Below are 13,740 nucleotides of genomic sequence, written 5' to 3'. Positions count from 1 at the left end.
CCAGTTTGACCAGAACATGGCTGTGACACTGGGTATCTGAGGGAGGCTCCTTGTTTCAGTCACAGAAGATCTCACCTGTCGTTTAAATATTCTCTGCAGCAATCCTTTCTTGGGTGGCTCTGGAGGGTAGCTTTTATTTAGGTCTGGTGAAATAGTACCATTTGGTCCAAATACATTCAATTCTTTGAAACACTCTGTTTCTATCATCTGGTGGAATGCAACAAGAAAGGAAAAAAAAATTATACATCTGTGTTAAATATATTCCAGTAGTGCTGGGCTGTTTAAAGTCAAGAGCAGGACGAGCAACTGGATCAATGTGTTAGGGGAGTTAAGAGTTGAATTCCTGCTGGTATAGAGAAGGTAAATAGATGTATGAAAAGGAGAGGATGAGCCTGGTCTGCATCTTTGCACTTCAGTCTTATTAGAAATTGCTCCACAGAGCTTTCTGTTCTTTTCTTTAGCACTGTGAGCACTTTAGCACTGAGCACTTAACACTGGGTACAGACAGATGTATTCACGAAGTATCCCTCTGCCCAAGTGAACCTGGTGTTTGATCCAGACTTGGATTATGAAATCCACTGCTGCCTGTCTTTTGATACCAAACAGGAACAAAGACCCAGCACTAGAAACCCTGGGGAAATTCAACATCAAGCTGGGACCTGCTGCAGATTCAAGACAATGGGTGTGATCAGGATTCCTTCCATCCATCCACCCATCCATCCATCCATCCATCCATCCATCCATCCATCCATCCATCCATCCACCCCATGGAAGTTCCTCAGAGCTGCTGTGGAAACACCTCTCTAGAAACCCAGGAGAAGGAACTACAGTAGAATTTTTGCCAATAAACACAAATCTGTGGAGCCAACAGATACAGTCACCTGACCCTGACAGCTGTGGTACATTACAGACCTTGAAAGAGGCCATTTGTAACTCATGAAAGCTTCAGAGTCTTGCAAGTTAACTGGTAGCTATATATTACTGGAAATGCACAGCTCTTATTAAACCATCTGTGTTAGGGGGTTTATTGGAATAGTTTTACTGTGATACATCCTTACCTCATTTTGCCATGGAATAGACACTGATCCTGTGGAAAACTTGGAATAGAAATCATCATCTGTTTGGTCCAGGTTAACCCCTTTCACTGTGGAAAACTGCTCAATGTCCAACACATCCTTGCAGTACACTGCTCGGGGCTATCTCAGTAGGAAAAAAAGAAAAGAAAATTAAAAATCCAAACCAAAACAAACCAAAAAAGGAAAACAGCAAGAGAAAAAATACTTCTGAGTCTGACCATGTGCTTTCATTCACAGATTCAGTCAAGTGAGAATGCCCAACAAGTGACCAGCTGCATACTCCTTCTCTAGGCTTGCTCTGCCTGAATATTTATCATCAAAGGCTGACTTTGCTTTAAGCACCTTAAACTTTGAAGTCTTAAAGCATCAGGGGCAGCCAAAGTGGGTTTTAGTCATCCATGCAGCATATGGCTGGGAGGTGAGGGGAAAAGGGCAGAGAGAGCAAGAAAACAAAAAACAAATCCTGCAGTAGTCTTCTCTTTTAGAGAGGGAAGAGCAGAAAACCAGAGTATGAGTAACAGCCCTGAAAAGCAGCCTCAGAGAGAAGTGTCCATCTGCTCAGATGGCTGTGGAGTTTGCAGCTTAAAAGTTTAAAGGAATGTATACTAATTGCTAAAGAAAACAGAAGAAGTTTGGCATTTTTCCATTGTTTTTATTAATAGCTCAGCTGCTGGAAGCTGTCCAGAAACACCTCTATTAACTCTTTTAACTTGGCTGCCTTTCTTCAAGCAGAGTCAAAAGTCTTTGCCTTTTAAAACTGCTTCATTTTTTGGGATGTCAGAGGCAAGGCTCTCCCCAGTGATGCTGCTTGTAGCTTGTCTTCCAGTAGCCAGCCACAGAAAGCAGAAAAAGCCATCCCTGGTGACCTCTCATAGTGGGGTCATCTGCATGCCTGGAGAGCTCCCACCAGCAGAGTCACCCTTTGCTGCACAGGAATAATTGAGGGGTGACTTGTGGGCCCAGCCTGCCCTGCTGAACTCAAGCACGTGTTGAATCTTTCTGCTTACACGAGGTACCATGACTGCACAGCCCAGGGCTCCAACAGGGCAGCACTTTGTCTGGAGCTGAGCAGTGTGACCAAATTAATGAAGCTGATTTCTGAGAGAAGTCCTGCTTGCTGGAGGCTGCATCCCCCTGCATTCCTGATGGCTGCAATCCACAATATTTTTGTGGAGACCGAGTAGTCTAGAAGAGGATGAAGAGACATGGCTGGAATTACAGCCCCCGCCATTGGCTATATAGCTTTGGGTGATTCAGCTGACTTCAATAAAGACTTGGAAATCTACGGATGAAGGCCCAAATAAATTAAATTAGGGGCAGCTCTTGAGTTCCCAATAAAAATTTATGGTCCTGTGCTTCAGCAAATATGTCTGTAAGAGGTGCCTTCTAGGCCTTACATGCCACAGTTAAGCTTTTAATACACTCTGGCGGATCCCAAATTTGAGCCCGGAATTTTCAGATTTTCTACATCAGAAAGAAATAGTAGCTTGTCTCCTGTTTCTTCCCACTAAAGCAGGTCATAACACCATGGGCTAATTGGCAGGAATAACCAGGCCACATAGTAAAATGTAAAGCAAAACCAGAGCAGCTAAAGTAAACTTCTGCAGTGCTCAAACCACTTTGGTTTGGTTGAGTTTGCAGGGCTGTGAGTGAGAGCTGCCAAGATGTTACTTTCCTTAAAACATTAAAAATGGGAGTGTTTACTCAGAACCATGTGGGACCTTTAAGGATGGAAGGTCTGGCCAGAAAGAGAGCCCTGCAGGAGGAAAAGAATCAGATAACTTTGTGCACTGAGGTTACAGAGTGATACCATAAAAAGGGTGGAAAAAAAGTTTTGGTTTTGCCAATGGAACAAAACCTTTCAGTATGTGCAGGGCTGGTGTGTAAACCCCAGGGCTGCACTCCCTGCCCCACGAGCTCAAAATGCTCTCTCAGGTCCAAGTCCTCTCCTCTGCTCAAGGGGACACTGGTTATTCTGAACCTGGTTCAGGCTCTCTGTACCAAATGCCTGTTTCCATGATGATCCCATGCATTTCTCTGTTCTGTAGGAACTGTTCTGCATTCCTCAGTCCATTCCCATGTTCTGTAGAGATTTGGACTTCTGTAATTCTGCCTTCACCTCAGCATATATATTTATGTATCTGTGTATATAACCACCTGCACGTGGCTTTCACTGATGCTTGTTCCAAGCAGCACCTGGTCCTGAGCCTACTTATTCTCACAAAGCTACCATGGAAGCTGTCGAGGAGCATAAAGTTTGTGTTCCCAAAGTTTGGGAATTGAGGCATGAAAAGATCGAATGGGTGTCTCCAGTGCCACATAAAAAAAATTATGGTAAGGTAAGTGGGAATGAATCAAGCCCCATCTGGATGCCACCCCAGCTTGCATGCACATTTCTCCCCAGAAGTTCTCCTCTTCCTCCTATCCTCCCCAGCCCTGCTGCTGCTCACACCTGCCTAGGGCAGCTATCCATAGAGGCAGTGAGGATAGCTCTCAGAGAAGTTATTTTAGAAACAGATCTCTTGAAAGAGGCTACTGAGTCTTCTTCCTGCCATACTTACGTCAGGGACAAAAGGAGGATCCAGCATTCCTGCTTCCAACCTCTTGAAATTCATGCTCTTGAAAAAGGGGTGCCTCTTCACTTCTGCTGCACCTTCCCCTTGACATCCCAGCCGCTGCTTCACATCTTTGGTGAGGAGCTGAAAGATGCCAAGAAGAATGGGAAGGATGGCAGAAAAACAAGAGCTCCATAAAGATAATAATAACTCCAGATTGCTTTGAGTGTGCTCAGAGCTAAGTGCAGAGGGAAATTGCCACTGCTGTTACCTAATGGCCAAAGTTAAATGGATTAGGACTGCACTGCTCTACATGCTGGTGAAACCCTCTGAAAATTACCTGTTGTCAAGTGTTTACAGTCAAAATAGAGACTGCTCCTTCTGCTTACTTCCAGTGAACACTTTCAAGAAGGGGTCTGACATGGCCTAATAACATATAAAGATGCAGATTCCTAAGTCCCATGTGCTTTTTATGTATTTTTTTCCCATGTTACTCTTGTAAGAATAATTTTCTGTGTTGCTTAAGCTGGATAACTTCACCCCTAAACTGCATTTTCCACTGGGCACTGTAGCACAGTCCCTCACACTGAGCCAGCCCTTTGTGCTCATGGCTCTGCCTCTGCTGAACTCAAGGGCAGCTTTGTCCCTGGAGCCAGTGTTGGCAGCCACCCCCAGTTCAGCCTTGTTTGTTTTCAGAGACAGGCAGTGCACCACCTCTACCTGCTACAGCAAGCCTGGCATCTTTCCTGAGGACAATTCCTGGAGGAATGGAGACCAACTGAACTCAGCATCCTTGTTTTATTGGATAAACAGGTCCATGACACACAAATGCAGGGGTGGTAGGTCCTAAAAGACTTTGGGTGGATGGATGGATCTGCAAGCAAATAGTTCATTAGAAGAACAAATCTGGTGCAGACTAATTGGTGGAGGAGGAGACAGAACATGTGGCCAATCTTCACCAAAATGTCTCTGCTTTTCAGTGAAGTGGGCTAAAAAATTGCATTAAGACATCACTCCTAAAAAGCTGAAGAGAGGCATAACTCTGAATGCAAATGAGTGGTGCAAAAAGGCCACTGCTTGTGACAGGGACCTCTCTGAATGTACCACAATTTCACAAATCAGTTTTCTTTTTTTTTTTTCCCCTCCCAGTCATCGTTGAGGCAGCTTGCACGATGCTCTTTTACATCGAGGAGGGAAAACATCACTCAGAACCCACTCTAAAAAGTAGATTAAAAAGTCATACAAAAATATAACTCTGAACACAGGCAGACATTTCAACTGCTTATTGAAGAGCTGCATAAGGTGTACAACAGCAAAACAACCATGAAACTGACAAGTTTACCTTTGCTGGCTTTGGGGGAAAAGTGGACACTTAACACTGCAATGTGATGGGGGAAAGAAGGAGGAGGACACCACAGCCCTGACTGACAGAGGTAGCACGGCCGTGCCGTGACACCCATGCAGTGAACCCCATCCCACCCCAAAACCCCCGGGAAGAGGAGACCGAGAAGGGGCAGGAGAGGGACCCCGACCCGTGCCGTGCGCTGCGGTGCCGCTGGGGGGCAGCAGAGGAAAGGGCAGCGCGGTCCTGTCTGGTCCGGTCCGGTCCGGTCCGGGGGATGAAGGTACCGGAGCTCCAGGGGAAGGATCCCGAGGATAAAGCCGTCTTGGAGCTGTATCGGGGACTCATCCCTGGGGCAGGAGGGGAGTGGGTGTCCCGGGGAAGGGAAAGGTTTCCGCCTCAACTCCTCCTCCTCCTCTTTCTCCTCTTCCTCCCGACGCTTTTGCTGCTCCAAAGAGGGAGCCCCAGGGGCTGCGCAGAGCAATGGTACCGACACCATCAGCAGAACCCCCTGGGACTGAGGGGTGTTTGGGTTCTGAGAGGGGGAGAGCCCGGGAATCTTTCCCAGGTGTAGGTGGCAGCTGGGGCAGGCAGTGAACTGAGTGGAACCTCGCTTGGGAGAGCAGGAGGGAAATAAATAGCTTAAAATAAATTGTTTTGGGAGGGCCAGGGAAGTGGAAAGCAGCATTTCAGGGGCTCAGGTAGACAATCAGGTGAAGCCCTGCAGGAGGATGGGAACAGAGCCAGGCAGCTAAGGCAAGGGTGTCTGGAGATGGGGTAGGATTTCCAGCTCTGGGTACGCCCCAGAACTTTCTGGCCAAGTAACCAGAGAAGGTGGTGAAGAGGTTTGGGGAACAGAAAAGAAAAATCTTTTGCTCAGCTCTTTCTGCCTCAGCAGTAGCAGCATCAGTAGGCAGAGGAAACGGGAGGATACATTCCTGATAGCAATGTTCCTTTCTCCCTCACAGGTTCCTCTGCTGCTGCCTATGTGACACCATCTAGTCTGACTGGGCACCACAACTACCTGGTCCAAAAAGATGGAGAAAGAGTTGAAGAAACATCTCTATGCCTTGCTATCCTCTGAGCACACAGATTCCTGTGATACAGCACCAAACTGACCCAGCTCACAGGAAAGATCTTTCTCAGGGCACTTTTCTGGAGCTTGCTTTCCCTGGGAGCAAGGAGGAAGGGATGTTTTGTTTGCAAACCCTTTCATGACATTCCCAGCTGTCATGTTTTTGAGGCAAATTGGTATTCTAACAGGATTCATGAAGCTTGCTCTATCATTTCTAGTCAAGATATAATTTACTCTATTGTGGCTGGGCAGAGAAGACAAAAGTTCTTTTGGTCTTCCAGTCTCATGTTGAGAGGACTTTCCTGACAGGTGGAAAGAAGAATCTGAAGGCAGAAGGCCCACGTTGCATACTCATGGCTCTGATATCCTTCTGGAAATGACAGCTTGAAGCTCTCAGGAACACTGCTGCTGAGGAACAAGCTGTAGTAGGAAGGTGTAGATTTGGACTTGCCTGTAGGTGACAAAGGAGACCTCTGCAGTTTCTGCTCTCCAAGTCAACAGTGAAGGGAAGAAAGGGTTCTGTGCAGCCAGTAACTCCTGGCTCTGGAGTAAGTGGGAAGACCAAGCTAATCTGGGAATTTAAAGCTGTAAATGTTCATGGAGTGCACGGTCAGAGGATAGCTGAGGACAGAAAAAGGCTGTCTAGGGGATTCCTGAGCTGCTCCATGAAAAACTAGGGAGTATTTGGTAACCTCAGCTGGAAGAAAGAAGTTTCTGGAGCATGAATGCAGTTGGCTGTGGGTGGCTGGCCACTGCTGGCTGGAAAACACAAAAGGGAACAGTCCACTGGGAATAGGCTGGGACTGAAAGACCACAGAAAAGAGAAGATTCTTCTGCAAGGTCCTGCTGCAGAGGAGCAACTGCCTGGGAGAGTCCCAGAGGAATCCCAATGAAAAAAATATTAAGAAATTCATGGTGTTTGGTAAGATGTAGCTGCAGCCAGCTCTAAAGATGGAAAAAAGGTGAAATCAGACACTCCTTCTGGCTTCTGTTGTGGATATCAAGAGACAGCACAGACTAGAATATTTCCCAGGAGGGAAAGTCCTTCCTTTCTCCAATGAATAATAAATCTTGTACCATTTCCTGCAGCCCAGAAGCTTTCTGCAATAGTAAACTTGCAAAACAGCCTAAAAAAATGTATTCCATTTGGGAATCTGTCCAGGGGAAAACAAAGAGGTAACAACTGTATGTTTTGAGTCATCTCTAGACTTTTGTTTAGTTCAGTTTCAAAGGTTGTATTTAGTATGAAGAGAGAGCACAACAAAAGCAGCTACAGCAGGCTGATGCCAAGCTCTCCTGGGACAGCAGTGCAATGACCCAATCAAACATAACTTAAGTGTAATTCTATAGTCAAAGCCTCTGGAGAGTTCAGAGAATTTTAGATCTGAAGATGGTTTAGGCCATCCAACCATGCATGAAGTTGATAGGAAGCAGGAGAGCTTTGTGTAGTGGTAACAGAGGCTCCAAATGAGACTGGATGTGTGTAGAGGAGGGCAGGATTTAGTCTACAGAGCTCTGGGCAAAGCATTAACTAGAACAGGACTTTCAAAGAAGAGTCTTGGGTAGCAGTGGTGAAGTTACATTAAGATCTTCTTCCTGATATGAAGAATTCTCTGATAGTTTCCTGTCACTCATTTGATCCCCACTGGGGATACAAACTCTGCATTGTCTAAGACTTTTTCCACGACTTTCTACAAAAAAACAACTGTTGTGAGAGTTGCTAAAAAAAGCCATCAGTCCCCAAAGTGCTGCTTTATTTATCTTCATGTGATCAGTCAGTTCCTATCTAGATCATACCATGTAATAAATAACTCCAACTCCTAAGACATTAGTCCTGAAATTATAGGAGGAAGGGAAACATTCTGTAGGGTAAGAGTGCAAAAAATTGCTTCTCATGAAAGGTGAAAAGGAAAATGGTAAACCCACTTCCATAGACCCAGCTGATTAAGTAGTTTAAGGGATCACCTGGATAAATTTCAGTTCTGAAAGAGAAGCAAACAGAGGACTTTTAACAATTTTTACAGAATAGAAGAGTAATACTGTGGTCACCTCTCAACTACTAAATGCTACAAGACAGTGGTGTGGGAACTGATTATGGAATCATAATCCATGATCTGATCTGTCCAACTGAAGAGTCAAAACTACTTAGGCATGGAATTAATCTTATTGCAAAAGCTTACTGCAGGAGAATTTGCATTATTATTATTATTATTATTATTATTATTATTATTATTATTATTATTATTATCAATAGCAACTATAATAATTTAAAGAGCACTTTGGTGTATGTGAGGTGCCTCTCAAGACACAGTTATTCTCAGGCAGCACTGATAAACTTGAAGGTCTCATGATGTGTGACCAGGTTGGTTTCCAGGGCTCAAAGCAGAGAGGAAGGATGAAAGCAGGCAGGAGCAGTAGCAGTATGGTGACTGAGTCCCTGGTGGAGAGTAAGGAAGAGAAAAGAAAATGCTTTTAGGGAAAAAAGAACCCATCATCTTTTAGTTGGCTGGGGAGACACTCTGAGAAGGGAACAGAGATCAGAATCAGCAAGGAGCTGAGGCTGGAAGGTGCCTCTGGAGACTGTCCCAGTCCTGCTGCTCAAAGTAGAGTCACCTAGAGCAGGCTGCTCAAGTCTGTGTGCAGCTGGGTTTTGGCTGTCTCCAAGGGTGAAAACTCCACACTCTCTCTGGGCAACCTCTTCCATTTGTATTTGACTACCTTCACTAAGAAAAAGTGTTTTCTAATGTTCAGAAGGACTCTTCTGTGTTTCAGTTTTGCCCATGGCCTCCTCTCCTTGTTACTGGGCACCAAACCAAGAGTCTGGCTCCATCTTCTTTGCCTCCTCCAGTCAGAGATCCCATTTGCAGAGTAAAATGGGAGCTGCAGGAATAAAAAGCAGCAAGGAAGAGTCTGGAGGCCACTGACAGAGTGGCAGAAGAGTACATCAGTATGGTCCCATCCAATACTGCTGACTTGAATGCACTTCTAGTCACATCTTTGGATGCAAAATTGCATTTTTCAGGGAAAAACATGCACGTACATCAATGAAGTACAAGTCATAACAGTGACAAACAAGCAGCATTTCCTAGAAAGATAGGGTTTTTTTCACAGAAAAAACACACCATGGTTATGTTATATGGGAACTATGGGCTAGGGAGCTTCCCAGAAAGCCAGCTGCCCCTGTTCCTAATTACTTATTATTCATCTCTGTTTCAGTCCAAAATGAGGTCTGATTTGTGGGAAGTGACATACAAAATGAAACATGGAAATATGGGATGGATGATGATTAATGGGAGCTATGATATGTGCCTACAAAAATGCAAAGGGCATAGACATCCAGGAGGGAAAGGTTGACATGGAGTGACACAAAAGGGTTTTCATATGAGTAAGGGAATAAAGACTATTAGGGAATAAAGCTATTAGCTCATGGAGTAAGCTTTGAAGAGAAGGTTAGCATGGTGGAAAATATGTTGTTCCTCACTCCTGCCCTGAAGAGGCCACTACAGGAAAGGCTTTTGTGGTGGATCTTTGTGAAGGCTGAAGTTAGATTTATGTACTGCAGCTTCGTGCTTCAATTTGCAGGTATGATGGGTATTTAACTATAACTTTTTTGTTCCTTTGTTAGGATGCTGATACAAAGCAGCAAAGTTCTGGTTTTCAACGTGAAGAGCAAAAAGAATTTGAGAAAAAATATCTGAGTAATGGATTTTTAAAAATATCCCTTGATAAAATAAATGAGTTTTGGATGGAAAACCACAAATGCCATCATGCTCAGAAGTAAAGCTCTTCCATCCCTAAGGCACAGTAATTTTAATGCATTAATGCTCAGAAAGGACAGGGTTATCTTTGGATCCATTAAGAGTTTGCACAAACCACCTAAATAAACATGCCACATGACTGGACAGTGAAGCAGTAATGATCAAGTGGTTCAGGAATGATTTGCATATAGTTCATGCTTCCCCGAGGCAAGAGATGGGAAGTTGACAACTTCCTGAGGTCCCTGACTCCCTGAAACCATCTCTGTTTCATCTCTATGGCTTGAGAGATGAAAATGACACTGTCTACTTCCCTGGCAGTGGTAAGTCATCTGCAGCACCACCCCATCAATGTTCTATTTAATTCTTCTCAGTTTTACCTTCTAACAGACTTGGTTATTTCCATTCTGGTCTGCCTCAGGCCTGCAACTACCTACAGAACAAGCAACAAGAATCTCATTTTTGCCTCATGACATTTTCATTTCATGCTGACAGTGGGACATGCACAAACTCTCTGCCACTCCAGCAGATGCTGCTCCTCACCTGGTGGGAGTTGAGAGGTGCTAGATGGCAGCCTGTTTGAGCACAGGAAATAGTGTGTAAGAGCCTGTGGCTGGTCTAGATCCTCCCACACTGACTTCACTGGGGGGGTCTGAATTGCAGATGAAGGGCAGTGAATGGCCCAGAGTGTCTATCAAAAGTGATGTCAGTTAATTACTACCCTGGGGATTCAGCAATGAGTTGGTGCACTGTGAGTTAATGACTTCCAGGCATGATACTTGGCAATAAAACCATTATTATTTTGCAAGGAGACTTCAGTGTCTCTTCATGAAGCCAGCCAACCCAAATGTTGTTGATCTGCTGTTTGCTTGCCTGTTGCCCAAGATATTGGTGAAACTCTCACTACCTATTTGCTGACCTTTCTTTCCCTTCATTCTCTCCTGAACAGTATACACAGATAGGACATTGTCTCTAAAGGACACTTCACATTTTAGCAAACAACATCAAGAAAAAGGCCACATCCCTTTCCAAATTACAGTTCAGCCTTCTAAAGATGGATGTTGACAAGACATGAATGAATTCAGACACAGCTTTGAGATTTCTCAGAGGATTTGAGGATTTCCATTGTCAGACATGGCTATTGTGCTACGAAAATGACTCCCAGATGAAAGACTAAGAAAACATTTTAAAGGACAGCTCAACAGTATTAAAAAAATCTGGATACCCTGGCACCCTGGGGGAAAAGCTGCTAACAAAGTTAGTGAGATGGGGTGGGACAACATTTGAGTGTCACAATAATTTCATTGCATAATCCTTGTCCTGCTTACCCCCAGCTCTCACCAAAGACAATGGAAACATGGGGTTTTCAGTTCCTTGCAGGAGACAATCAGAGTCTTGCATCACCAAGTCCTTTTTCTACAAGATTATAAAAGACAGAAATGTATTCTTGACTGCAAACTAACATTCAAAGTCTCACGAGAACAGACACCGCTCCCTTGGCCATAAAACTTTGGAGGGGACTCAAGATGACTGTGATGAATTTCATGGGAAAAAAAAACAAAAACAAGCCCAAATAAACACAATCTGAATGCACAGAGAATGCAGTCATCCCATCAACAGTTGAGCTTGGTTAGTCCTTGACTGGGTAGTGCCTCTATGGTGCTGCTCAGACCGTGTCAGTTTCCTACTGGAGCTGCCACACTGGGCCTCCCAGCCCCTTACCATTTTACAGATGGACTTGGCCTCCTCAGAGAATTTATGGGAGTACACTTCTTCTGTCTCCAGCACCCTTCTGTCCACTTCTTCCCTCTTCACCTTCTCTTTCCTCCCACGAAATGGTGATTGCCCAGCAATCATTTCATAGATGAGACAGCCCAGCCCCCAGTAGTCAGGGCTGAGTGTGTATCTCTGGTTGTTCAACACCTCAGGAGCTGTGGAGGACAAAGGTGTAGCTGGTGGAAATGCTTGATATTGACATGGGTGAAAAATGTACCCAAAAATGTACAGTTCTGCAAGTTCCATTTTGATGGCTGAATACCCATGCACAGAGAATGGCAGGTAAAATATAAAAATCCCTCCTGGTTTCTGCTGATGACATCACAGAAAATGAAGCATGCTATGTGCCATGTGTTTTTCCCTGCATGCTACATGCTGTGTGCATGTCAGCTCCTGACTGCTCTGCCAAGTCAGGAATTGCCAAGCAATTGAAAAACACAAAAGAAGTTGAAGCAAAGTATTAAGCAGAGGCCTGATCTTAAGAGCCCTTCCAGATTTCTCCATTTAGGGAAGAAATAACACACAAAGACATATCCTGCAAACAGCACTGACATTTCTTCAGAAGCAAATTCTGTCTTTTTGGTCAATTTATAACATGTTTTTTCTCCCTTTAAAAAACATATTTTTTTTTTGTCTTGCAGCCATCCAGTGTGCTTTGGGCATATGGTCATTGTATTCCTGGCATCCTCACTGCCAGGCATAGGTACAAACACAAATATGCATGTGCTCACAAGCACAGTCTTAGTATGCACACTGAGATAAAAAAATTTAGAAAAAAATTTAGAAATGACAACTGATTTGCTTGTTTTCATCGAAGTCTCCATATGGTGTAACAGCAAGTTTCTATTTAGTCAAATAAGCATAAGCAATTTTTATTCCAAATATGCCCACCCAGAGAATGCATGAAAAGAATTGCATTGAATTTAGAAAACAGATCTAGTTAAATCTTGTGGAGATTTTTTTTGTTTTTTACCACTGTACAAATCTCTACTCTTCTTTTGTGCTGCCTTCCCTGCATACAGCAGAAGACTCAAGATAACCATGGTCAAGATGGCCACAGGTGTGGACTTCCCCATTTTATCATAAACATACAAATACATTTTAACTACTACACAAAGTAGCAACTAGAAATAAACTTTTCTTCTAGCATATAATTCTTAAAATAAATCAACACCTAAGATCACTAGAATCCCTGTTGCTGTCTCCCCTTTTAATTGTCTTTGCTGATTTCAGATTATAGACCAGTCTCATTAAGAGCTGTTATGCTTTTGCTTACATCTGATTTCCACTAGCATGACTTCTTGGTGGGTAGCTGCAAGGAACCAGACCCAGGAATAATTTTAGGCTTTTTCTTCAGCTTATGTGGCAGAAAGAAGTCCCAAACTCAAGTAATCTCAACAAATTGTAAAAAAAAAAAGACAAAGTACTGAGCACTTACCCATATATCCTACTGTCCCTACTCTTCCACGGATTGATTCACCCTCAGGGATTTTAACAGCTAGACCCAAGTCAGATATTCTAATATGACCTGGAAGGAAAAAAAAAATGAAACAAAACAACACAAAGCAGATACAATAATATCACCCAAATTAGTGCAAAACCAGAACCAGTCATTACTCTTGCAATTTACTTTGCAGAGATTTTAAGAAAAGATTGTTCTGAATTGCAGCAGTTTCATTGATAAGGAGAAGAGGAATTATTAAGAGCTTTATAATGCAGTGAAACTAATTTTAATGGTGAGGCTACAGACTAGAGTGGCTCATGTTAGATATTTTAAAATCAACTGCAAAAAAGGTAATGAGGAGCATGCTGTGGGGAAGTATCTTGAGCTGATCACAGGAGATGGATGGGCTGACATAATTCTGTGGCTCTGATGGCTGAAGGGGCTACATCTGGTCTGTAAGTCAGCAGGAGATTTGATTATCACTGCCTCCAGCAACAAGCAGGTACCTGGCTTTGCAAAAACCAAGACATGGTTCAGCAAAGGAGGAAAGTACTTTAGAAAATGGAGCAGGGAGCACAGAATTAGAAATCCCAACTTCCTTTGTGTTGTCTCTGCTTTGGAACAACAAGGATGAAAAAACAATGGAAAAAAAGGCAGATGCCCCCCAGGAAAGCTGTGTTCTTGAGGGCAGATCCTGCTGAGCTGCTTCATGGGGAG

At 43.8% G+C, this 13,740-nt stretch overlaps 1 protein-coding gene across 4 annotated transcripts in view; it reads right to left on the bottom strand.

The window, feature by feature from the left end:
* The window catches only part of GRK5 (G protein-coupled receptor kinase 5), a 167,033-nt gene that overhangs the window by 7,611 nt on the left and 145,682 nt on the right, over positions 1–13,740 (bottom strand). For all 4 annotated transcript variants that reach the window (XR_011726875.1, XR_011726877.1, XR_011726876.1 and 1 more), the window contains exons 11-15: positions 13,018–13,107; positions 11,526–11,734; positions 3,638–3,775; positions 1,059–1,196; positions 76–207 (exon numbers count right to left, since the gene is read on the bottom strand). Coding sequence is in view for 1 of the 4 variants with exons in the window: in XM_071749532.1 (XP_071605633.1) it covers positions 76–207; positions 1,059–1,196; positions 3,638–3,775; positions 11,526–11,734; positions 13,018–13,107 (707 nt within the window). In the remaining 3 variants the exon portion in view is untranslated. The remainder of the gene's footprint in view (positions 1–75; positions 208–1,058; positions 1,197–3,637; positions 3,776–11,525; positions 11,735–13,017; positions 13,108–13,740) is intronic.

The sequence above is a fragment of the Heliangelus exortis genome, chromosome 7, assembly GCF_036169615.1.
Source record: "Heliangelus exortis chromosome 7, bHelExo1.hap1, whole genome shotgun sequence".
In the NCBI taxonomy this organism is placed as follows: Eukaryota; Metazoa; Chordata; class Aves; order Apodiformes; family Trochilidae; genus Heliangelus; species Heliangelus exortis.
This window is presented reverse-complemented; position numbering and strand designations above follow the sequence as displayed.